This window comes from Seriola dumerili, unplaced genomic scaffold, assembly GCF_002260705.1.
Source record: "Seriola dumerili isolate Sdu_G_001 unplaced genomic scaffold, Sdu_1.0 BDQW01004273.1, whole genome shotgun sequence".
In the NCBI taxonomy this organism is placed as follows: Eukaryota; Metazoa; Chordata; class Actinopteri; order Carangiformes; family Carangidae; genus Seriola; species Seriola dumerili.
Genome location: NW_019178528.1, coordinates 86,392 through 112,748, shown reverse-complemented (window position 1 = coordinate 112,748; position 26,357 = coordinate 86,392). Strand labels below are relative to the sequence as shown.

Genomic DNA, 26,357 nt, shown 5'->3' with positions numbered 1-26,357 from the left:
GGTTGCTTATATATAGTCCACAGGGCAGCATCTATTACTTGACAGTAGAGACTGGATAGCTTGTCTTTGCTTCTTGTTAATACAATGAAGATGCTGAAAGTTTTAATGAGCTTGGATTAAGGACTGTACTGTGTATGAGTTTAGGTTGATTATATGCTTGTTACTGATTTGTTTGAGTGAAACATTATTTACCTGTATTGACTTCACTAGTGAGTTTGTACTTCTAAAGTTCTGTAGATACTGTGCTGTGTTATGTATTGTTTTCATGATGTATTTTTTTCTGTGCACCAGCTCTTGCTTTTTACTGACGGCTGACAGATTGTTGGGTGCTTTGTTGGCTAACAGGGTACTTATCTGGTTTGTTATTTACTGTTTGCCTTATTTGTGTTCCAAACATCTGTTATTTGAACAGGCATAGACATATATTTGCTGTGAATAGCTTTAAGAAAGTATGAATCATTTTTGGATGAGATCGGCACAGCACAGTCTTTCATTGAGAAGGACTGTGCTTGTGTTTTTGGGTCTCCTGTTGTGTGGGATTTTTTCCTGCAACTCACACCAGGACCAGAGCCAGCAATGTAAAATAATCCCAGGCTCCATGCCCCTGCCTGTGCTGAAGAGAAAGGGGGACATTATCTTGGGGGGACTTTTCTCCCTTCATGACATGGTGGTGGAACCCAGTCTGTCCTTCACCTCTAAGCCTCCTCCCACAAAGTGCACCAGGTAATCTCTTTTTAGCAAGTTTGGAAGCTGCAAAATTGTGATTAAACAGCTGTAATCTCATATGGCGCAAATCCTGCTTCCATAGTTCAGTGCATCCATGTTTGTGAGTAAAAGAAAGTTTAAGATCCATGCTTAGAATTGTGTTGAAAATTGAAATTGCTTCAAACTTAATTTTCTCTCTTCTTCCAGATTTAACTTTCGAACCTTCCGTTGGATGCAAACTATGATCTTTGCCATCGAGGAGATCAACAGAGATGGCAGACTTTTTCCCAACATCACATTGGGCTATAAGATCTATGATTCATGCAGTACACCCCATCAGGCTCTGAAGGCTGCCATGGAGTTAATGGGGACTGAGAAGGCTTCAGGGGTTGAAGGAGTGACACAGAGTAAAGGCACCTGTCATGAGACTGTACCAGCTGTGATAGGAGACGGAGGCTCTACTCAGTCTCTCGTAGTCGCCCGTTTCCTGGGAGTCTTCCATGTGCCACAGGTGAATGAGTCACAGCTACTCAGCAAACTGTATACCAGTCATTTACTGTGTGTGAAAGAGACTGGGCAGGGTAGAGATAGCACTACTGCAATATTTTTTGTTGTTACTACGACTGAGGAGGGCCAGACTCAACAGATTCAACGTATGGTGGATTTAATCTTTGGGTAATGTGTGTCAAGTCCAACCGACTGAGTTAAGACAGTTTTAATGACGGACATTGGACATAGTTTGATTAAGTAACCATGTACGTTTTCTTCCATTCAGGTAAGTTATTTTTCCAGCTGTGCCTGTCTCAGTGACAAAAAGGAGTTTCCTGCCTTTTTAAGGACGATGCCCAGTGACTTCTTCCAGGTTAGAGGCAGCATACACATTCTGATTACTCACAATGTGACGTAACCTCTCTACATAAGCAAAAGCATAAGTGAAACAACATAAATTTCTCTGTCTCTTGTTTTCTGTCTCCCTCTAGGTAGATGCACTTGTACAGCTTGTCAAGCATTTTGGCTGGACTTGGGTGGGTGTGATTGCAGGGGATGATGCCTATGGCCGCAGTGGGGCAAATATCTTTGCCGATAAGGTGGGTCACACACCCATAAATAATTTAATCATAATAAACTTCCATTTTTTTATGCTATTTTCATTGTATAACCTATTGAAAACTGAAGAAAGTATCACTTCTCTCCCTTTTTGTCCTCTTAGGTTAGAAAGTTAGGTGCTTGTGTTGCCGTCCATGAGATCATCCCTAAGAACCGAGCACAGATTGCAATTTCATCTATTGTCTCCAAGATCCGCTTATCTGGGGCTCGGGTGATTCTAGTGTTTGCTGTGGAACAAGATGCAGCAGCATTGTTTGATGAAGCACTCAGGTATGATCCTTTCAGCTGTTCAGAATCTTCCACACTATAATATTTATAACACGAAAAAACCTCACTTTTGTGAGTGTCTGATGTGTTTGTCTATGCAAAAATGGCATCTACATATCTCTTGAATTTAGAGAGGGACTCACTGGGATACAGTGGCTGGCCAGTGAGGCGTGGAGTACAGCTGCTGTCCTTTCCATCCCCAAGAATTACCACCACATCCTCCAGGGGTCCATGGGATTTGCAATCCGGCAAGCACACATTCCTGGATTGCAAGACTTTCTTCTTCGCTTGCATCCCATGACCCCAGATGCCCTTGAAGATCCTTTCATGATACCTTTCTGGGAAGAGATGTTTCAATGCAGCCTGGGTTTGCAGACTGAAGGTCAAGAGCATAATGTTGAGGGTAAACCTCCATGCTCTGGAGCAGAAGAGCTGGGGAATGTGACGAATATCTACTCAGATGTGTCACAACTAAGGATTTCCTACAATGTGTATAAAGCTGTGTACGCCATTGCCCATGCACTCAAGGCTATGAGAAGCTGTGTGAAAGAAAAAGGGCCATTTCCTCTCCATGCTTGTCCAGATGCAGACAATATACAGCCATGGCAGGTATCGTCCCATATGTTCTCTAATTCAGTCTAGATTAACAAAGGTTACAGAGTTGAAACATTATTCATAGATTTCAGTGATTCTACAAGATGATCATTAGCACTTTCTTCCCATAGCTGCTTCATTACATAAAACAGGTGGGATACTTGAACTCATTCGGTGATGAAATCAAGTTTGATCAGAATGGCGACCCTGCAGCCATGTATGACCTGGTTAACTGGCAGCTGAGTCCAAATGGAAAAATGGAGTTTGCCACTATTGGAAAGTTCGATGAGACAGCTGGAAGACAAAAACTCCATATCCAGGAACACAACATTGTATGGAATGGCAACCAAACCAAAGTATGGATCTAGTATAGAATAAAACAATGTTTTGTGAAAAGAATTTTGTGCAATATCATTTTCATTATGTGACTGTGTTGTGACCAGCGTAGTATGTGCTTCCCCCCCTGCTTAGGTTCCCTTGTCAGTATGCAGCAGCATTTGTCCCTCAGGTACCCGGAAGGCAATCAGACCTAACTTCCCTATCTGCTGCCATGATTGTGTGGTTTGTACAGCTGGGGAGATTAGCAATCAGACTGGTGAGGAAATACTACATGCCCACACTGCGTTTTAGAATCTGACCTATTGTACAGTTGCAGTGGAAAAGCCACAGTAGAGCAGCTAAAGCTTTCTTTTTTTTCCTTCAGATGCCATAGAGTGTGTGCGCTGCCTTCCAGAGTTCTGGTCCAGTGCTGACAGGACAGCCTGTATCCCCAAAGAGGTGGAGTTCCTCTCCTTTAGTGACACTATGGGTATCACCCTGATGGCTATTTCCCTTATTGGCTCCTTCTGCACCTGCGTTGTGGTCTTCATATTCTCCTGTCACAGAAACACCCCAATTGTCAGGGCCAACAACTCAGAGTTGAGCTTCTTGCTGCTCTTCTCCCTGACTCTGTGTTTTCTGTGTTCTCTAACCTTCATTGGTCGGCCTTCTCAGTGGTCCTGCATGCTGCGACACACAGCATTTGGAATCACCTTTGTCCTCTGTGTCTCCTGTATTCTGGAGAAAACTATAGTGGTGCTGATGGCCTTCAAGGCTACACTTCCAGGCATAAATGTCATGAAATGGTTTGGGCCTAAGCAGCAAAAAGCAATCATTATCTGCTGTACACTTGTCCAGGTAAGGACTTCTAACTCTTTATGCACTTTGAAAAGTTAGAGAAGTACTTATTCAAATGTTTGAAAAAAGACATATTTCTTTTTATTCAGGTAATCATTTGTACAGTGTGGCTGCTTGTTGCTCCCCCTTCTCCACACCAATTCATGCCACGTGAGAGCGCAATTGTCATTCTCCTGTGTGATGAAGGTTCACCCGTAGCTTTTGCTCTCGTTCTGGGCTACATTGGCCTGCTGGCCTGTCTCTGCCTTGTGCTGGCCTTCCTGGCAAGGAAACTCCCGGACAACTTCAACGAGGCCAGACTTATCACCTTCAGTATGCTCATTTTTTGCGCCGTGTGGGTAGCTTTTGTTCCAGCCTACATCAGCTCTCCAGGGAAGTACTCCACAGTCACAGAGGTGTTTGCTATCTTGGCCTCAAGTTATGGACTGCTGGGCTGCATCTTTGCACCAAAGTGCTACATAATCCTACTAAGGCCAGAAAAAAACACAAGGAAACACTTGATGTCCAAAGTTGCCACCGACAAATTTTAGAATATTTCCCATTTCATGTACTTCTTCTTCTTGCTCTTTTCTAGTTGAATAAAAAAACTCACTTCAATTCAAAGTGTTGACAAAAAGTAAGAAAGTTTGCAAGTGGTAGCAGAGACAAGGTATATGAAACTGGTTTCACTTTACCACCAGATGGTAGTAGTGTGCTGTCAGTGCTCCCTTCTGTACAATATGTCCCAGGAAATGCACAACCATGCTGTCACACACCTTTATTTGCACCAGTTACTTTCCCCAATGTCTTCATTTCATTTATTTTATTAATTTTCACTCCCATTTAATTACAAAACTTACTTCTGGTGTAATTAAAGAACTACTTTTACTTTAACTCCTCCACCCCACCGATGAATTGAAGACTTCAATCATGGTCACAGTCCAGAGTTTACAAAAAATCATGGAAAACCATACTTTTCTCGGATCAAGTGTGTTTTTTATTTTTCAAACTACATGACACTACTTTGATACCCTCAGTGGAAATTTGAATGACAGCTCAGTGTGAGATCTGAATGGGATTTGGCAGCAGTGTCCATGCTGATTTGACCTGAGATAGAGTGATGAGGCCCAGGGTCTCTGAGGTATGCTTTGTTGAAATCCCTGCTGTCATTGGTTAATTAAATCCTCGTACTCCAGAGGCCCTTTACATATAAGCATCACGCCTGGCTGTTCCCTACAATAACAAACTAAAACGTCAGACATTTTTCAGGCTCTCCACAGCTGCTCTCAGGCTAGCATTGATTATCCACCGCTGATTGATCTGTTGTTCCTCCTCAGGCAGAGGAATAAATTGGAAGATGGAGAGATGTCGGGTCTCTGACGTCTAACAGGGACAGGCAGGGGAAAAGGTGTTGGGAGGAGCAGAGTGCTTTACTGACACCGCATTACTCCATTTACATTTATTATAAGACAGTATATGAGGGAGTGGATTGATTTCCCCTCATAGTGCACAGTCTCTGCTTCATCTCAAAGAATGATCCTTCACATCATCACACTATATGCTTGATTGAATTTAGGAAACCAGAACAGATCATCTTCATTTGAGGGTTAAATAATTAATTTCTTTTGAATGAGAAAACACTGTGCAATTATTTCTTCGATAAAATGAATGGTCCATCAAATTACAGGCACATAGACATAAAAAGAAGCGTGTCATGGCTGTGAAAAATATATTAACAGAGTAAGTGAGTGTAGAGAATATGTCCAGAATTCATAGAAATCCAGTCCTATGAATACTGACAAAGGATATGTTGAGACATGACGACATAGAGATAAACACAGGAGGGAAGCTGAATGATATAATAAGGGCATGACTTCTACTTGCTCACAGCAATTGACTCTATCTCATCATCAGTAATTTTTTTTTTAGACAAACGCTGACCAGCTGTTTTCTTTTAATGATAAAAGCCGTGCCCCCAACAGAGGTTAGAGAAGTAATCTAAAGTACTGTGTCATGAATATACAGTTGTGATATGATATCTTGGGCTGTAAGGAAGTGTTAGCAGTGATTAGGGTAGGAGTGGATAAGATAAGATAAACACAGTACAGTATAATTCTGCAGCCCTGGAGTAAATATCTTTTTGGTGCAGCCTGTAATTTTGGTTTGTTTTGACAAAGTCAGAAGTGTTGCTTTATCATAATAGTCTGTTTTGAGAAACTAGTCGGGAGAGCTGCTAAGCAAATATTCTGTTAAGTGTTTCCCAGTTGGCGCTGTTGACAATCCATTTGTGACTTCTACTTGACAACTATACTACTTGAGACTTTTCCTCCCACTTAATGTTGAAGTGTCTGCCAGTAACACCAGCAAGTCACAATCACAAAAGCTGCAATTAGCATTATGTGTCAGGTTCGCTCTGACAAGCAGTTATTTTTGTGAGTTTTCAAGGCAAAAAGCAGTAAAGAGAGATCAGAAATCTCTTGCCAGGTCTCAAAAAGTATGATAAAATATGCAAAATCAATTAATCAATCAAACAAACTTTCCCTGCCAGTTATTGAAGTTCAAAGTGCATCACAGATGACTGACAAGGCACAAATTAAGCCCTTACCAACATTTGGAAAAATACAAGTGACCAGGTATTTGTAAAAATATTTAAGAAACACAAACTGCTCAAAATATTGCCAGAAAGTTGAACGAATAACTGCATCATTTAGTGCCGTTGTTGTGCATTTTATTGTGTGGTTCAGTGTCACTGTTATCTTCTCCACCTTTTTATAACTCCACCAGCGTAAGCGATAGCATTATCAGAGGACATGATGTAGCATGACAGAAGGGTTTTAAAGGAGTAGGAGTAGTGTGCATATCAGTTCTTTACATAATCATTGAATATGGTTACAGAGCTGAGTAAATGATATGCATCTTGCTTACATTTACACTATGACGTATATAATACTCTTTTCAAGATGGTGATGTCTCTTTCATAATAATCCTGGCATTCTGTCAAATCTTTTCAGGTAGCTTTTACTCCAACTTTCTTTATGCAGTCAGAGCCATTGTCACAGAGGAGATGGGCACCATAGAAACTGCACTGGAAACGAATGGTCTCTGTCATAATAGAGCCTTTGCCTACATTATGAAGGCTAGTGAATGATGAGAAGGTCTCAAAAATCTGTGAAGCTGTACTGATAATGGATTTTTTTTTTGAGTCACTGTGCTAATTAGGAACAAGATCCATGTTTGGGTCTTCTAAAATGGGAGAACAGAGAAGAAATGTGTTGACAGTATGCAGTTGAGAGACAGCAATACAACATTTCTCACCCTGCATAATATGTGTAAGAGCATCTGATGAGTAAAAGTCTGTGATGGGTTGTCAGGGTGGCACCACACTAACTCATGAGCTAACAGTATGATGAAATGTTTATTTCCATTTATTTAGGCATACACATGCGGATATATCGGATATATCTTAGATCATGTTAAGTACAGACAACATGAGCACAAAGTGACAGCAATTTCATTTCAATTTCAATTTATTCATTGCTCTATTGACCTATCTGGCCATCATGCATTTTTTGGTGTTTTTCTCAGGCCTCAGAAGGATAATAAAACATTTTGGGGCAAAGATGCAGAACAGAAGGCCATAACTTGAGGCCAGGATGGCAAAAATCTCCACTGCAACAGTGTACTTCCCAGGAGAGGTAATGTAGGCAGGTACAAAGGCCACCCAGACAGCACAGAAGATCAGCATGCTGAAGGTGATCAGTTTGGCCTCATTGAAGTTGTCAGGGAGTTTCCTTGCTAGGAAAGCAAGGATTAGGCAAACAAAGGCCAGCAGGCCAATGTAACCCAGAGCAAGTGAGAAGCCCACCACAGATCCCGTAGCGCATTCAAGAATGATCTTGGGTCCCCAGATGTCCATGATGTCTCTTTCTGCAGGCTGAGGAGGAGACAGGGTCAGCCACAGCACACAAATCAGCACCTGGAAAAGTGAGGTTGGCTCAGAAAATGGACAGGAATATATAAACTGCTGCAGACATCATACTGGGAAATGCAAATCATGAAAAGAAAGCAGTTTTGAACCTGCAAGACCTTGAACAAGTAACTGAATCTCAAACTGACCCAGTCCTTATACAGAGGTGTGAAAAACAGGATATCATACAAGAATCTCTACAGGACTTAATAACATTGGAACTGAAATAAGTTAAAGACACAATCACCTGTACAAGGGTGCAGATGGAGATGCCCAACCTCTGCTGAGCAGGACCAACATAGCGCATTCGGTTTTTCCCCGGCAGTGTGGAACGAAAAGCCACCAGGACCACCACAGTGCGGCTCAGCAGGCAGGAGATACACGACACAAAGCTGATTCCGAGCAGTGTATGTCTCAACATACATGACCAAGTCACAGGCTGTCCAATGAAAGCAAGCGCACATAAGAAGCACAACTTGAGGGACAGCAAGAGCATGAAGCTCACCTCGGAGTTGTTGGCTCGCACCTTAAAGCAGGGGAGGGATTTTGAAGTAAGGAGACACAGGGAGAGATTACAGCATTATATATACAGTATTATATTTGGTTTTTAAGAAACTGCAGTATAAATGCAATTAATATTATTCTGTAAGCCTGATTAAACTACAGTTTAATACTGTCTAAACTGCCATTCAGCATCATAATCCAGGATGCTGTTATACTTTACCAGTGGTGTTTGTCGGTGGTAAAGGAAGGTGGCAAATGTGGCAGCTGTCAGTGCTGCCCCAGCACCTGACACGATGGAGAGGACGACTCCCATGGTGTCATTGTAAGAAAGGAAATCCACCTGCTGGGGAATGCAGGCTGTGTGGTTTGAGTTGGACCAGAAACGCTCTGGACAGCGAATGCACTCCAGTGACCCTACGAAGAGGCAAAGGGAGAGAGATTGCATGAGAGAGGGAGGAAGCAGATGTTTTTACTCTTTACTCCTTATGTTAAATAATGTACAGCAGAGTTAAAACCTTATGCTTATGACCTTCTCTCATAAAATATAGAGAGAAGTGGACAGTACCAGCCACAAGCAGAGATTTGGACATTTCTGTCTTGTCTTGTTAAAGACTTACAAATACAGTCAAGACAAGACAAGAGCAGTTTAAAAAATTCTATGCACACTTTCCTCAAAAGTCTGTTTGATTTCCCATACAACACAGAATCCTTAAATAAGCCATGGATATAGTTTTTAAAGCCTTTAATTATTACTGAGGAGTATAAACAGTATTAAGAGGCTTCAATTTGGTCTTAGTTTGTTCTGGTTTTAATACATTAAAATACCTATTATGTGCAAAAGCCATCTTAATCATAATATGATAAATTTAAGGGGTTTTGAATTGTAAAATTGAATTAATCTCTGTTGCCAGTCGTGAATGTCAAGAAAATTTAAGAAAAAAATACCACAGCCGCCACAGAGTTGTTAGAAAAGACTTGGTATACAATGGTTGGTCACATATTATTTATGTATAATCATTATTCTGGAAGCGATTGCTTACATGCATTGGAATAAAAGCACCAGTTATTAATATGCATTTATTCAAACAAATAAAATGAACCTTCAAAACTACCTGCTTTGCTGCTAATTTCACCCCCAGCACAAGGCAGACAGTCAAAACAGCATACAGGTCTCCCTTTCTGCAAAGCTTTCCTCATACCAGCAGGACAAGGACTGCTGCACATAGTCACAGGCACCTAGGAGCAGGCACATACTGATATATCAAAAGCAGAGACACTCGCAAAATGGGTTTCTGGGTAACTAAAAGAGAGACTTATGATGACAAATAGCGCTAAAAATAGACACCTGATGTCTGCTGCCTCCTCCCCACACCACTCTGTCCATGTCAATGTGAAGATCTGACCCCTGAGAGGACACAAAATGACCAACGGTGACATACTCTATTGTCCCTTGAGCTGTCACATGCCAGTTGATGATATCGTATGAAGCAGGCGGGTCTCCGCTCTCGTCAAAGTTCATCCATTCCTTCAAAGGTGTTGTAAAGTTCACTTCTCGCAGGTAATGGGCTATCTGAGAGAGAAAAAATTGTTTCACATCACATATTCTGAAATTGATAACATTTGTGGCATCTGGATCGTAGAATTTCATTTACTTGTACAGGCTGCAGCCTCCAGACATCGGGACACTGGCCTTCTAGGAAGGGACCTTTTCCAGATTCACAGGCCAGCATATTGTTTATTGCATAAGCGATAGCATACACAGCCTTATAGACATTATAAGTGATTCTTAGCTGAGCCACATCTGTGTACAAAGACTCCCCAATGCCTAGAAGAGACTCACCACAGACAATAGATAAGCAAATGAATAAATACTTCAATATTTCAATGTAAAAGACACAGATATTGCAAGTGAAGTTAAAAATTGAAGAAAATTTTTTGATTTTGTTCACCTATGATCTCTGAGCCTGTGCACAATGTCCTTCCCAGGCCAGGGCTAAAAGAGCATCCAAACACTGTTTCCCAGAGTTCCTTTGTGAAAGGGTCAGAAGTCAGGCTGGGATTAATGCGTGCCAGAAAGGCTCCCAGTCCAGGGATATCAATCCTCCGTACAGCAAATCCTATTGTCCCAGCCAATGTGGGAATATTATGAGGAGATGAGATAGGCCCATATGTAACCCAAGCATCATTAGCAATCCACTGCTTATCTGTTACATTGTTGTAGACCACTTCTTCAAACAAAGCCTGAGGAAGAGATAAGAAACAGAGGTGTATCATGCACCAGAGTGGGCACGTCTAGTCTTCATAATATGTGTATGTCTGAAAATTACAGCTTAAAGCTTTAATAGGTAAATAACCTTTGCATCTTGATCAATAAGAAATGTTGCCACAACTCTGGCAGTGGATTTCTGGATGGTTTCAACAATCCTTTGCATTGTCATCTTTGAATATCCCTTGGAATGAAAAAGAGAGGTATTAAGAATGACAGAGAGAACTGCACATGGTAAGAAAGAGAGGGGATATGTAATATCAATTTGAAAATACCCTTGGAATCACTTCATGGTAGGCAACGCACACTTCCGTTCCCCTGAGGGCATCCAGTAACATCTGAATCCCAGATCTGCCAAAATCATCATCCGCAGACACAAGCCCCACCCAGGTCCACCCCATCACGCGCAGCAGCTCAGCCATGGCCCACGCTTGTGCAGCATCGCTGGGCATTGTGCGGAAGAACAGCGGATACCTCCTCTTATCACTCAAGCACACACAGGAGGCTGCATAGCTCACCTGAAGAAGAATAAAAGGGTTGTTACACAGTTAAAGGAGACAGAAAGATAGTAAATAAAGCAAGTGATAGTGAGTATGAAAAACAGAAGTAGACAGATAAGTTGACTCATAAAGAAGTCCCAGAAGAGAAACTTCATCCTCTGCATTTGACCCATCTTGACTACGTAGGAGCAGAGAGCAGCTACAGTGCCCGAGAATCAGCTCCAGTTTTTTAGGCTGGTGCTTTTGTCAATTGCCAAAAAATATATACTACCTAACAGGAGCAGCAAACGGAAACCCTCATTAACTCACAGAGAACACAAACACAAATGTGAAAGACAAGAAGAGAGACATATGATACTGTAACACAGTATTACATGCAACTAAATACAAAACTAACAAGCACATGAATCATCATTATGTTTGCAGCACATCACGTCTCCTCACCATGGGTAGATCAAACACCCCAAGGGTGTTTGCCACAACAATGGAGGATGAAGTGAATGTATCACCAACAATAACTGGCACTGCAGGCACAGATCCACATCCCGAGTTCCCCAGATGAACTTCCTGTCCAGTTACCATAGCCATGGCTGATAACAGAGTGGTGCTCTCTGCCAGGCAGGTATCAGCTGCCAGATAGCCGAGGGTGAAGTTCGGCAGGAGATTTGAGTTATTGTTAATTTCCTCCACTGCAAAGACCATGACCTGAAGCCAGCGATAAGCACGCTGGTTAAAACTGCACACAGGAAAAAAAAATAACCAGAAAGATGAACATCAGAAATCAAGACATATGATATGTAAAAATCGAATTAGTTCAGCTAAACATAAAAAGAAAATATTCAGTTCTTCAAAATCTTACATTTCACAGGGAGCATTAACCTTCTCGTGCCGAAAATCCAACTCAGGCTGTGGTGCCTTCAGATGAACAGGGAACAGGCCCCCGATCACTACGTCTCCTGCCTTGTACACACTACCTGGGATAGACTCTACCATCAGCTGACAGGGCTGCCCTCCATAAATGCCCTGGATCATCCCAGTAAGGCAGCAGAGGAGCAGAGTATAGATATACATCACCTGGAAGAAAGGAGTGCAGGGAGGCAAATAAAATGAAGGACAATGTATAAACAGCATTGATTAGTTAACACACAACATAAATACAGCTTGATAAAAGTGATGAATGTATAACAAGAGCCTGTGGAGAGGATTTGTGATCTTTCAATTCCTGTTGATGAAACAGAGAGCAAACCAACAACTGTGTACATATTGTTTAACATATTTTGCAAATAAGTGCCATAGTCAGTTTTATGCTCAAAACACAAACTCATACCTCGACGCAGAGACACAGACGAATACAAACTATGAGCAACTCTGAGCGACAGTGGTTTGAGGGTCATTTCTTGCCACGCCAAAGGAGGGAAGACGGAGACGATGCATCTGATATACAGAAATCACGGCCACCAGGGAGGGGAATCAGGTTCTATCTTTGCAGGAGGATAAAATTACTTTGTTATTGAAGGGCGAGAACATGAGGTACAGCGATTTGGAATTAATACAGTAATGGAGGAAAACCCAAGTGTTTCACTCAGATCGCCAGGGATAGCTGCTTCAAAATAGATGATGCAATGTAATTTCTCTTATCTTTATATGAGACACTGTGGTTCGTGGTATAAACAACTGCTTTTCTCTCATTACTGCATTTATTTTGAAAGATTATATAAAAAAAATAAAACACGAGTACATTTTGGATTTTTTGATGGTCACGACATTCTTCCGTGATTGCAGGGGTTGGGCAATTCAATGTAATCCTACGATTCATTCGACCCCCTATCTCTCAGATCTCACCATACTGATGATGGGCTGTATGTGGGCATGTGAGGGTTCTTGATGTACAATTAGCAGGAGGAATAGATTAGAGAGGCCTATTAAAGATGAGAAGGGTTAGACGGAGAGAGCTGTCATTTTCAGGATCAGGCCCTCTCTGTGACAAGTGCTCATCCAATTACACCACGAGTGTCCTCTCTTTTTCGTTCTCTCTCTCCCTTCCTGCCACTCTTGCTGCTCTCCACTCTCTAGACCAGCTGATCTCTCTCTTCCTCTGCTCTTCTCCTTCAGCCTTTGTTGGTGCTTAAAGAGTCTGCAGTAATTACTGCTCCTCTCATCCTGACTGCCCTCTTCATTGCCATTAAAGAATTTGTTTTGGAAATATACTTTCTATACAATTTGGGGAAGCAATTTATTTGCTTTCTTATTGAGAGTTAAATGAGAACATTGTTAACACATATGTACATGTTCTTGAAGTTGGAGTCAAAAGCTGGTAAGCTAATCTTAGCACGAAGACTGGAAACAAGGGGAAACAGCTAGCCTGGGAATGACAAGTTGTGGTTTTATGGGTAACTGAAACTTGTTTTTAGACTTTGGTTTTTGCACAGATAACACAAGTGTGCTTTTAGTGTGCTTGAGAGGTGCTCGTAGGTGGATTTTATTACTGCTGAACAGAGTTGGTTTGGTGATTCTCTCAGTTTGCAGTCTGTGCTAAGCTAACTGGCTGCTGGCGGTAATGACCTATGAGTGTGGTATGAATGCTCTCATCTCACTCTCAGCAAGAAAGCAAATAATCATATTTCTCAGTACCTCTAACAATTCCTGTAAAGCTTATGCTTGGTTTCCTTCAGCTACTAAACAATGCCTAGGTCTCCTTCCAGTGTTTACAATTCCCAGAGCCTGACTGAAAACGAAGGGAGACCGAACATGATGAACTTTGGAATAATTTACCCCGTTATATGCAATTGTTTTTCTGAGTTTCTGTATTATTTATCTGTTTATGTCTGTATGTGTTTATGTATTTATTCATTTCCCCTGAGCACTTTGTAACTTTTGCTGAAAATAAACCTTTAGTTACTTATCTACTTACTACAAAACTCAAATGTTGATGCACCAATTCACACAAGATGCCCTCATAAATGAATACTGTTCACTAAAATGAAGTCCGCTGTACCTCTGAAATTGACCCAAATGATCTATTGAGCTAAATGAAAAAAACGCAGATTACACTCTAGAGACAAAGTTGCCAGCCCCAGCTGCAGCTGTTCCCTTAGGGGGATACAGGAAGAAGTGCTCTGGGTCCATCACAGCTGGGGCCAGGTCCATAGAGAAAAGTATGTGATGGGAATGCCCTCACCTCCAAAAGATGAGGGAGCAATTTAAGTTTCTGTCAGTAATATAATGCTTTTTGTGAATGCCGAGGACAGCGGAACAGGCTAAAGATAGATGGGACCGTTGACGGGCTAAGAATGGATTTAATTCCAAGTCCACCAGATTTGTTCCACCTTGCCCTGCCAGATGCCAACGTCAACTCTTCACAGCACGGAGCCTGGCATTGCACCCATCACAACAAAAAGATTAAAGCGCAGATAGGTGCCATGAACAAGAGAGGTAGGAAACCCACATTCTGAAGAGTTGAATGTAATAAATCTTTCCGCACCCTCCCAACACTTTGTTATTGTTTCTATATTTATCTTTCTAGTTGTGCATCCAACAACTTCATCCCACAAACTCTTCCCTGCTCTGCTGATGGTTGGATGGATCGTCGGCTGCACTGCAGTTGTCTACTTTGTCTTCATTTTTGCTTGGGTACATGATTCCATCTTTAAAGTATGTGGAAATGCATGTGTATATACATGTGTCAGTGTATGAGCAATACAGTAGGTGCTTCTCTGTGTATGCCTGAATGGATGAATGACTTTGAAGAAAAAACACTCCTAAAGAAATTTGAATGTATTTTTAGCCCCGCTAGTGGGGTGCCTCTGGGGATGGCAATGGATGTTGGTCTGTCAGTCAGACAGCGAGTCCACCTCTTTGATCCAGATTGAAATATCTCAGCAACTACTGAATAGATTGTCATGGAACGTTGTGTAGAGATTTATGTTTGTCAGAGTATGAATTCAGGATCCCCTGACTTTCCCTCTAGCACCACAATGAGATGGATATTTGTGGTTTTGAGTGATGTTTTGGATGGATTGTCATGAAACCTGGTATAGACATTCATGTATCCCTCAGAATGAATTATAATACTTTTCATGATCTGCTTTTAATTCAAACAAGGTGGGGGGGGGCAGAGTACCTCCAATGTCAGACCACTTTAATTTTATAGAGGTGCATGTATGTGCATTCCACTTTGATTTGCATCCTTCATTTAGTCAGTGAACCGTAAGCGTGTAAAAAAAAAAAAAAAAAAGAAAAGAAAAAGCCACTAAATACTGTTCATCTGTTCATCTTTCAAAATTTACCTGGCAGGCTGCCTGTGTGTTTGTTCTGCAAATAGATTTTTATTTTTTCTTTGACAGAAAAGAGGTGTGCAAGGAAGAAACTGAATTCATCACAGAAATGAAAGGAATGAAGGGAAGAGAAGATCATCTCTATATTTTGATATTCTTTTTCTTTTGGATACATACAGTAGCTATTTTGGCAGACGTGTGGAAATGCAGGAATAAAGGTGAGCGACGGATTGCAGCTGAACCCTGCCACGGTCTAGAGGTAAAATTTGCTTTGACACGAGTAGGCTTATCGTGTGTTCTGTTATAAATGAATCCAATAAACATATTTCTGTGGTGGACTGTCTCTACATATCTCTGATTGAAAACCATTAACTCTACAATCAAATACACCCAGTTTTTTGTGTGTGTGTGTTTGCACATCTGTGTCCTCTGTGAATTCATGTCACACAGCTGGGCATCAAAAATATTGGGTGCTAGGACTGGCAATGTCGTTGCCATGGCTACCACAAGTCTGTCTTTTTTTTTTATTTTGAGTAGTCCCACACTCTCATAGGATGTGAACAGAAAAACAATGGAAAGAAAATTGGTCAGGGAGCTGCACTTTCTCGAACATTTTTAATTGTAATGTGCAGAGATGACCTTGGGGAATGTTTTGCTAATTTGTTTTATCAAACATAAGCATTTGATGAACTGGTTAACTTTTGGCACACTACTGAACTCAAGATGAAAGCTGAATTAAGCACAACCTCAAATATTTCATCCAGTATTTGGATTTCAGCTAGAAGCTATCAAACAACTCCTGTTTGCCCGACATGTTAGCTCATAAGCTGCCATTACAACTGAGCCCCCAAATCTGTAATAGTAGCGCTGTCAGCTAAAGAGCATTTTGAAGTCTGCGTTTAATAACAGGGAATTAGATTGTCTGGTTGTTACTGCAGGTCGCGCCACATCCACTTTCCAGTAAGCACAAGGTGTAAGCCTTGTAGGCCCGCACAGGCTAAATAAGCCTATAGACTTGGTGTCATGTTGAACATGTGCACCAGATGTAAACATCTGTCCGACAGGGTAATGAGCTAGTGATGGAAACTCTCTGTACCACAGCAACGCATTAGGGTTAGCAGAAACACACGCCAGATGCATAAACTCTTGCACACACATGTTCATGCAGGAAAATGACATAACACACACCGTCACTCATACACATGCACATACAGCACAAGCGTGTATTAAACACACACACAACTTTATAGCAATTCCGTAGCATCATCTTGTTTGCAACTAGTACTATGATTATGTGTTGTTAGCATGCCCAATCTGTTTACTTCGATAACAGCAGAACACCGCCACTCATCAAGAGACACACACCCCTTCCAACTCGCACAGCCAACTTCAGTTTGGCATTTCTGTCCTCAAATGGATCATTATGCAAGTACACCACATGGTGCTGTGTAAAGTGGTCTGCCAGGTGTGATACATTAACGCTGTGTGTCTACTATTTAGATTGCATGTTTATTTGGTGAAAATATGGAAAATGCGTGATTGGGACCAAAAATTGACAGATGTTCCATCCTAAAATGAGACTAATGCTTGTCACAAAATGTCTAAACCATGCTGAACAACAACAAAGTTAATAGTAGATGTAATAGTAAATTTAATCTGTGCACAGTTACAGCTTGTTAAATAGTTTTAATAGGGAATATTTAATTGAATGCGTGCTGTAAAAAATACATTTTTTTCTAATAGTTGTAGCAATATAATAGCAGTAACATGATTAGCAGTACCAGCAGTGGTGTTTTTAGGCATAGCCCAGGAACAACCTGGCCTAAGGCAGGTTGTTTCAAAGCCCAGGGGTGTTGAGGCTATAGCCAGATCTCATTTGGTCTTAAACAGTTTTTTTGGGACCACAAAAAGGGCCTTGCATGTGAATCTGATGCTGTTCACTGACTCATAGGGAATCCACAAGTTTTTTATAATAGCTTTAGGCCAGGTCCAGCTGTGCTTTAAAAGAAATCAATAAAACCTTAAAATAAATTCAGATACTGAAAGCCAATTGGAGTAAGGTGATCTTGTGTAAGTACAGAGCTGCTACATTTTGAACAAGCTAAAGATGTGAAAGCATCAAGTTGATGTGAGCGTTAAAAGTAGTCCAGACTTGTAGAGATTAAAGTACAAGTAACTTTCTTCAGATGATTGATTTTGAGAAAAAACATTGCATGGCTGTCTTTAAAAAGCTGAATTCTACCAAACATCTGACAGTTTATACCTCTATGATATACTTGCCATTTGAGTGTAAATGGGTATCATGATGCAAGAAACTACTGAGCTACTATGCTTTACTACTGGATTATTTGTCCCAATGAAACCATCCAAATGCAAGCAAAAGTAAAAGGAAGCCAGTAACAAAGAGAGGCCCCACAGAGTACTGCATGTCAAAAAAGAAGTGACATTTCCCATCGTGACAGAAAATGTGTTATATCAGCTGAACCAATTAAGTGCTGCGACCTTCATGCCAGTCTTGAACTTGAAGCAGTTAATTAGAATCGCATGGTCTACAGTGTCACGGACTGCGCTGAGATGTAAAAGTAATGAAACTGATCTTTCATCTGTCTGCTGCTAAAAGAGGATCAATTGTTACTTTAATGACAGCCGTCTCTGTAAGACGGCTGTCATCAAGACCGGGTTTTCCAGATAAATGTTGTTTTGATTCATTAAAACTATTTTCTGGCTTGAAACTAGTTCTCAAATTCTTGGATTATGGCTGTAATTGTTGGCACTTGAAAGATTAATGTCCCTTTTTGTGGGGGAAAGAGGCTGAAATATGCAGAACCCCTGCATGATTAAATAGGAAAACCAAAGGGTAAGTGAACTGTTGTAGACGTGAGGAGACTTTTTGCAGATTGCTAAATGATACAAATAGTGTAAGTTGGCTGTCGGTACCAGAACCTGTGTCTTAACATGCATTTGAGCAAATGAAATCTGATGCAGAAATCAACAGGAGGTTTATTTTTGCTATTTGAAGGAATAAAATAATCTATACTCCTTAAAAGAAATCAAATCTTATATTTTTGATGTAAGTAAACTTTTGTCTAGTCTTAGGTTAATCATCACAGGCTCAGCCAAACAGCATGGTTATGTTGAACAACCACAGGATGTCGCTGTTTTGCATTAATGAGTGAATAAATAAACCGTTGTGAAGGCTCAAACAGGACATATAAAGTGTGTATTTTCAGATTGATCGAGTTAAATTTGCAGTTTCTAGGTCAAGTGATCAGTTGGCCATTCATTCATCATTAGACATGACTGTAATGTTTATTTCTTTAATAGCTGTAGGCTCACTGTTTTGCTTGTGAGTGTACAGCATTAGGTGTGCAGCATGTCATTTCTGTCAAATACATAAAGCCTTGACATGTCTCAAAAAAAGACATGTTAAAAAGTGCACTGTTTTCTTTTGCTGCTTGTGCGCTCATTTAATATAAGCAATATGTTTTTAAATGGAAGAAGTCACTTCACTCATGTATTAAATCAAGAGCACCAATAACAGTGAGACCTCCAAAAGGGCAAAGGACAGAATGACTCTTTTTTCTTTTATAGCCATGCCTGAAAGAGTATTGGTATTAAAGCTGTGGCAATTAAAACTTTTTGTACAAAATTCAGCCTCTTTAAAATCGGAATGGGTGGTTGTCAGTAGCCTTCAACAAGGAGAGCAGAGTGAGAGTGCACTTTACAATAAGAGCTCCTTTTCAAATCGTGTGTGCAACAGCACGGTGCCCACTCTAATAACCTGAAACTCTTTATCACTCATGATCCTAATGCATAATTTGCATGTATACATGTGTGCATACACATGTTCGTTTTTGTGCACATGTTCCCTAAGGTGTGCATGCTGTGTGTGTGTGTGTGTGTGTGTGTGTGTGTGTGTGTGTGTGTGTGTGTGTGTGTGTGTGTGTATGTGTGCACATTTTCACAAACCTCAGACACCGCACACTGCCCTAAGCACTGCCACACACACACACTGACAGGCATTCCTGAGGCTGCATGCCCCCTCAGACACCCCCCCCCCCCACACACACACACACACACACATGCACAAACACACACACAGACATACCACTGGACCCACTGTAAGGGTCGCCCAAAGGGCACATGAAGGAAAATTGAGCCGTTTTATGACTGGAGGGCAACAGAGGGGAGCAAAAGTTTGTATTGAGAGCAAAGACAAAAGACAGTTTAGCCTGGGTGACTTTCTAAAAATTGTCCTCAAGATAAAAGGTTTAAAGTGCAGAGGTGCTAATTATGGTTTTTCTACTGGCAGATATATTTTCACTCAAGTCACTTTTCTCAATCTTATTAAGTTTAAAAGTTCTAAACATGCTCGGTGTTACGTCAGCATAAAACATCAGCACGCTATAGTGTTCACAGTGCAAAACACTTCAGCCTCCCAGGAACATGCTGAGGTGTTGTAATGTTAGCTGTGATGTTAGATAGCATAACTGCTAATGACAGGGAGGGTGAGAGCACGAGGAAAGTGGGTGGTGTGAACCTTACATGCCAAAGTGCTACCAGCCAGTGACAGCAAAAGGGGAAGCCAGGCAGTAAATAAGCAATTGCCACTGATATTCAGCTGAAAACAGTAACCCTGAACAATAGGCAGAAATGTGTTGACACACAATCACATACTTTCAGTGCAAATTAAATAGTAGAAGTAGAAGTACCAAATGAACATTTGGAAATGCAGAAATGCAGTCTCTCATTGATTTTTAAAGCCAAGCTATTTGACTCATGGGCTCATTGGTGACATTTGTGGAATGTGGAGCAAATGCCGTTGGTCAGCTCCACCAATCAGAGCAGAATATTCACAAAAGAATTGTTTATTGAAACAATGCGGCATAAACCACTAATAGGTAGAAGTTTGAGTATTGTGGTAACATCTCTTAAAAGTAAAGAAATAAATGGAATAAAGGTCATGAACGTCCCAACTTTACTTTTGTGTATTTGCACAAGTGTGTGTTGGCTCCGGCCCTTGCTATGCTCCCCCATTCCTCAAGATATTTTTGACACTTGGTTTCAAAGTTTGGCCACATTTTTGCTGCTCAGACCTGGCACCTCTGTATTGTACATCCTGTATGTTATAATTCTCTTTGGCTCTCTCTTTTACCTCCAAACCCCCCATATTCCTAATGTTCCCCTCAAGTCAACAATACTCTATGAGTGAAACTGAATGTAGGAACGTCTCTCTATAGTTTAACCTTCTTTTATAAGAGTTTTTCTTATTCCCTGTTCACCCCCGACTGTTTGCATCTCCAGTTTCAGCCTGGGAACCAGCCATCCCCCTGCCAGGAAATACTGTATGTTTGCTGGTTCATTGCAGCATGGGGTATATTTACCAGTCGGTAGCTTGGGAGCAGCCATAAAGATATTACACATTCATTTGTTTGCATCGAGCTGTTAACTAACTTCAGACATTAGCCCCTACTCCCCCAATGCTTATAGGTCCAATTAGCGGGTATAGAGTTTGGGCTACTGCTGCATTTGAATTAACTTTTTTCACCTCTCTATGGAAATTACAAAATTAAACCCCCCATATTCCTAATACTCCCCTCAAGTCAACAATACTTTGAGTGAAACAGAATGTAGGAACATCTCTCTATATTTCATCCATCACAGACTGCATTCTAAAAGTAAATGGCAAAATTAAAATGCTGCTGAGTTTCTTCGTCTTTTATGTAAAAAACACACACACACACACACACACACACACACACACACAAAAACATTAAGTTAAGTCAGCACCAGCAAGATATTTTCTACGCTCACATTGTTATGCAATCAACAGTTTAAGTTCAACATTAAAAATGGAAGGACGGTTTCTCATTTTGCAGCTGCCTGCCAACACTTAACAACCTACACTTAATGTAACATTTCATCAGATTTAAGAGTATGTGTATATATATTGAAGTCTTGTGCTAAAACAGCACATGCACATAAATACACGCGCAAACTTTGTAGGACAAGTCGCCCGCAGACTCAGTGTGTTATTTAAAGATTTATTTTGAAAGAAAAAAAAATGCTCCTCAAGATGATTATCAGTCATTATTATAAAGTATCTAAATACAGGCAACTGAGGTATATCTGTCTTTCTACAGGTGGAGTGTGTGAGAGAGAGGCAGAAAGAAAGAAAGCCTGAGGGAGTGAGAGACAGTGACTGAGAGACACAAGCTTGCACAAACAACGATGAGAACAAAACAACAATGTATAAAAGCTGAACATGGACAGTGTTGTATATAGTCTGAAGAAGTGGCCTACATGATCATGGCACATCATTCATTGCACTAATTTCTATATAAAAAGGCAAAGGCAAATTTTTCCACAATTAATAACTTCGTATCACAGCCTCGGATACAGTTTAACATAGAAAATAAAGCCATACAAAATGGTGAATTAGAATCAACTGATTTCATACGACCTTCTGCATTCAGTAAAAATGCATGCACTTTTGTAAAGTTCATTAGGCTCCAGCAAAGACTCCTGTAGCCCGCAGTTTCAAATGGCTGAGATAAACATCCCTTTGAAACCTTAATTATCTTGTCATGTGTCAACTGACTTCTTTTTATGTAAAAGAATCATTAAACAAAAAGATGAGTAAAACAGCACACTTCATGTGGCTAAACCAAGATCAAACTGAGACATCACTACGCCTTTCTCAAACGCATAGTTTAACATTTTGTAAAATAGGCTTATTCACCTACTTGCAGACAGTTCGTTGAGATCACCACTCTCATATTCATTAAATATAAAGCTACAGCCAGGAGACAACTATCTTAACTTAGCGTAAAGACTGAAAAACAGAGGAAACAGTTAGCCTGGCTCTGTCGTAATGTAAAAAAAAAAAAAAAAACTACCCCCCATCACAGCACATTTAAAGCTCATGAATTAACACGTTATGTTTCCATAGAAAGATTTAAGTGTAGAGACTCCGAGTCGTGGAGTCTTTGCCACTGTAAGGTTGCCAGGCACCCAGCAGAGTCTCCATGACTGTGTTTTTGCACTTTGGTTTCTGCACTGAATAAACAAACAGGACATAAATATTGAATTTGTGAATTAGAGGTGCTGTTAGGCAATTTCTTTTTCTCCTTTGGACATAGCCAGGTTAGCTGTTCCCTTGTCTTTAAGCTAAGCTAAGGTAACTGGCTGCTGTCTGTAGAGAGTGTGGGTCTCCTCATCTAACTCTTGGCAAGAAAGCAAATAAGCATATTTATGAAAAAGACAAACTATTCCTTTAATGATACATTACACGTTCTCCCGTGAATATATAGACACAGTCTCAAACAGTAGCACAACAGATCATGTAAGGCATACCAATTTGCTTGACAAGCAATAGGCAGCAACCATAATGACTTACAAAGATTGGAAAACACACAGAGACATACATCCACACAGAAACACACAGGAGGCTCAGTGAACGTAGAAAAAAGGATCTGGTGTCTGTCGATTGTCAGCTCAATGATTCATGACCAACTGTCATCTTAAAGGCAAAAACTTCATTTTGGTTTATTTGACATACTGCTAACGAACAGCAGCCGCCTGTCAACTGCAGTTAAGTCATGAACATTAAATACAGAGCATTATTGTATAATATGTGATCACGATTAACTACTTACTGGTCTATTTGACAAAATAAATTCTGATTTTCTGTAATAATTTACCTAATCTAGTTCTATGTATTAACAAAGAGTACAATACGAGTACATTGGAGAGTGTATCAGCGTGTAGATGAAGGCTGAAACCAGCTGAGGTTTTATGAGAGGAATACAGCTCAGTCCCACATACAGTACAGTGGTTCAGCCCTGTTACATGTGTGTGAGTATGAGTGGGTGAGTGGTGTAGTCATGTGCCAGTGGGTTTAAGCGTATTTGTCTGTCTGCCCCTCTTTTGCCAACTACTTGTATAGCATTTTGACTGAAACACACTCACATACACATTGGTAGACTCACAAATGACGAGTAAAACAAGATTAAAATGGAGAGAAAAATAAAAACACAAAGAGTGATTGTATCCAGTGAGTAGCAGAGTAATCAGGCTGATTGAATGAACTACAGTATAAGAGTTGGAGAGAGACAGTTCTCCATCTGTCCGTGAGGGTACAGTCCGCTGCTGTCCTCGGAGGAAGTGCATACTGCAGTGTCAGTCCACCAGCCCTGGTCCGTCCAGTAAGGAGCCAAGGGGAGCTGTCACTTCCTTGTAGCCACCCACGAGTGCTCCAGCAGTTAGAGGGGAGAGGTACTGTAGGGGGGACAGGGATGACCCACATGAGAACAGGCCCCATCCTAGAGGTCTGTGGATCACCACACACGGCAGATGTTGTCAGGAACCATGTAGCTACTCTTGTTGCAGCTGAATGCTTTGGCAAATTCTGGGAAATTCTGAAGGGAGCCCAGTACCCTGTGACAAATACAGAGGAGATTGTTGGTTGATGTTAAACTTGCTGTATAAGAGGGTTACGTGAAATTGAAATTTACATAACATGCCATTTTATCAAGGTTTTTTTTAGGAAATACTGTTGGTTTGAATTTACCTGAATTTCCCTGGACTGTGTACATCTACTTTAATGGAATTAACAGCTTGCTCTGGTCTGTGTGTTCCACACCACACCTGAAAAGACAGTGATTATGATTTCTTCCAATATCCTGTACTTTTTCCAGTTTATCCATCCATCCATCTATCCATCCATCCATCTATCCATCCATCCATCCATCCATTCATCCATCCATCCATCCATTCATCCATTGTTCCAGTCATGCATCCATCCATCTATCTATCCATTTATTGCTCAACCCAACCATCTAGTCTTCCATCCATTCATCCATCTATGCACCACCTGAGCAAAGATTAATGAGAAGAGTTGAGAAGACAGATATTAGGATGTACCACACTAGAACAAAAATGTTGCTTATAATATCACCAAATCTTGTAATTTCCAATTATCCATCCATCCATCCATCCATCCATCCATCCATCCATCCATCCATCCATCCATCCATCCTCTACCTGAGCGAAGTTTAGGAAGAACAGTTGATCATGGGAGAGGTCAATGCCAGGCAGTGGTGGCTCCTCTCCATGCTCCTTCACGTAGTTCTTGTAGGCCTACAGTAATGACACAAGACAAATGTTATCATTTTATCTTACTGGAAAAAAATATCTGTAATGCCTCGATATGACCTGTTTTATACTAATACTGGTAAATTTGGGAGACAAGCAAAACCCCAAGCATGTTAATTTTTAAATAAACTGACTCTTGTTTCGGTGCTTGTTATTCCATTGTCTTCATCAAAGTGACTCATTTCTGGGGCACTGCCTGTAAACCCCTTATACAGTATCTGACTGAGTTGAAATTATTATGTGTATTATGTGTTGGGCTGTTTGTTGGGCCGTGTGATTCACGTGTGTTACCGCTCTGCCACAGCTCTAGAGTTTTTTCTCTTCTCTTGAGTTCTTTTCTCTTGTGTTTCCTTGTTTTCCCTCTTGTCTGTTGTGGGCGTGGCTTCTTTCTCCCGGCACCTGGTATCATTCCTCACCTGCTACCCATCAACTCATCAAGCAACCTGTTCAAGAATCCTGGCCATGCTCCACTCATTGCCAGATTGTTCCTTCCACTTACCGGTAGACTTGCTCTCTGAGAAATATTCTCTAGAGTTTTGTAGTTGTTCCTTTCCCTGCCTGTGTTTAACATCTTTCTCCTCTGTGTCCAGAATCCCAGCGCCAGCCAGCCTCTGCCTTCAAAGCCACCACTACCAATCTCTCTGCCTTCAACCTTGCTTTCATACTCAGCTGGTCTCCACCATTCCCTGCTTCAACCCTCCTCAGTCAGCCATCAGCCCTCTCCAGCCATCAGCTTCCCCAGAGTAACTCTTTTGGCAATAAAACCACTTATATTACCCAACCTTAGTCTGACTCTGCTTTTTGGTCCGAACACAAACTTTTACACAGCCTTAGCAAAGTGTATTCTAAAAGTACATCTGTGATGTTTTGGAAATAGTCTGGTCAACTCTGAATTTATTGCAACAAATTGAAAGTTGCTGCAGCAACTTATATAAGCTATATTTTCAGCATCTAAATTACCATCTAAATGCTAATTCATGTCACTCTGTGTTTATGTGGAGAAAAAAATTACAATGTCACATTTCCTGTTCTGTTACAGCATGTTGTATGTTTGAGAAGGAAATCAAATCTCTGCTTGGCCTCAAAAGGGCAACAAAATTGAAAACGAAAATACATTTTAAGAGAAATAATGGTTGATCTAAAATAATAACATTTGTTATCTTGTATTGCGATGTGTGGATCCCTTTCGCTGTTCACCTCTGATGAAATCAGTGGCAACATCATGTCCTTCACTGTTGTGTTTACAAAAGTTAATGAGCCAGTCAGTGACCTGGCAAAATGACATGTCTATTAATGTTCGTAAGCAGACCACAATAACGAACCACAACCAAATCCCCTCCTCTCTCAGCTGTAAAGCCACACTCTTAAACCGAGTTTCCTCCTTTGAATTGAGACTCATTACCTGATATGCTTGCCGTATCCCTCCATTGTCAGCAATGTTTTCCCCGAGGGTGTTATTACCATTTAACTAGAGAGGGGATATAAGAAGAGAGAACACAAAGATTGGCTGGAAAAAAGGACAGAGGGGGGCTGTAATTTGTCCTATGTATTTCAACAAATCACAAATATCACTCTTCAGATACAGGAAATAATTTTCTCATGGGATAAAAGAAGCATTGTTCAAAGCAATAGGACAGAGAAGGAGAGACAAAGACGGGGAGTGGAATAGATATGTCAACACAAAATATTAAAGACACCTGAAGCAGAGAAGCAATGAGGCTGCAAAACTAAGGGAAACATAGAAAAATGAGAAATAGATAGTCAACAGGAAAGTTCATAAATGAAAAATAAATGAGACAAAAAGCAAGGTTTAGGAAAATATTTGAGAAAATGCTGGTGTAAATTCAATAAAAAAAAAAGGA

The 26,357-nt window shown here is 40.8% G+C and overlaps 3 protein-coding genes across 4 annotated transcripts in view; 1 reads left to right on the top strand and 2 right to left on the bottom strand.

Annotated features, from left to right (window-relative positions):
• Positions 1–529: 529 nt before the first annotated feature.
• On the top strand, positions 530–4,379 carry LOC111239749 (extracellular calcium-sensing receptor-like). The gene is made up of 10 exons (XM_022769655.1): positions 530–723; positions 913–1,216; positions 1,481–1,567; positions 1,686–1,793; positions 1,916–2,082; positions 2,211–2,688; positions 2,805–3,029; positions 3,145–3,268; positions 3,377–3,849; positions 3,939–4,379. Exons 1-10 carry the CDS (start codon positions 599–601, stop codon positions 4,377–4,379), a joined length of 2,532 nt encoding a protein of 843 aa, XP_022625376.1. The 5' UTR covers positions 530–598.
• Positions 4,380–7,375: 2,996 nt separating this feature from the next.
• LOC111239754 (extracellular calcium-sensing receptor-like) lies at positions 7,376–12,061 on the bottom strand. Its single transcript, XM_022769659.1, has 11 exons — positions 11,925–12,061; positions 11,510–11,801; positions 10,841–11,083; positions 10,654–10,749; positions 10,249–10,540; positions 9,952–10,124; positions 9,645–9,869; positions 9,412–9,535; positions 8,520–8,713; positions 8,043–8,321; positions 7,376–7,804 (listed from the first exon to the last, which is right to left on the bottom strand). Exons 1-11 carry the CDS (start codon positions 12,056–12,058, stop codon positions 7,376–7,378), a joined length of 2,481 nt encoding a protein of 826 aa, XP_022625380.1. The 5' UTR covers positions 12,059–12,061.
• A 9,308-nt stretch (positions 12,062–21,369) lies between these two features.
• The window catches only part of mme (membrane metalloendopeptidase), a 31,729-nt gene continuing 26,741 nt past the window's right edge, over positions 21,370–26,357 (bottom strand). For both annotated transcript variants that reach the window (XM_022769674.1, XM_022769675.1), the window contains exons 20-23: positions 25,898–25,963; positions 24,385–24,480; positions 23,912–23,988; positions 21,370–23,778 (exon numbers count right to left, since the gene is read on the bottom strand). In XM_022769674.1, coding sequence (XP_022625395.1) covers positions 23,679–23,778; positions 23,912–23,988; positions 24,385–24,480; positions 25,898–25,963 — 339 coding nt within the window. In that variant the 3' untranslated portion in view covers positions 21,370–23,678. The remainder of the gene's footprint in view (positions 23,779–23,911; positions 23,989–24,384; positions 24,481–25,897; positions 25,964–26,357) is intronic.

Coding starts and splice junctions, on each gene's coding strand:
- LOC111239754 (XM_022769659.1), bottom strand. CDS start 12,058: ATGGTAGAGTCTATCCCAGGTAGTGTGTACAAGGCAGGAGACGTAGTG. Junction 10,750..10,840: donor ACCATGAAGTGATTCCAAGG/GTATTTTCAAAT, acceptor TTTCATTCCAAG/GGATATTCAAAGATGACAAT. Junction 8,322..8,519: donor ACCACCGACAAACACCACTG/GTAAAGTATAAC, acceptor CCCTGCTTTAAG/GTGCGAGCCAACAACTCCGA.
- LOC111239749 (XM_022769655.1), top strand. CDS start 599: ATGCCCCTGCCTGTGCTGAAGAGAAAGGGGGACATTATCTTGGGGGGA. Junction 724..912: donor CCTCCCACAAAGTGCACCAG/GTAATCTCTTTT, acceptor CTCTTCTTCCAG/ATTTAACTTTCGAACCTTCC. Junction 1,217..1,480: donor GAGTCTTCCATGTGCCACAG/GTGAATGAGTCA, acceptor TCTTCCATTCAG/GTAAGTTATTTTTCCAGCTG.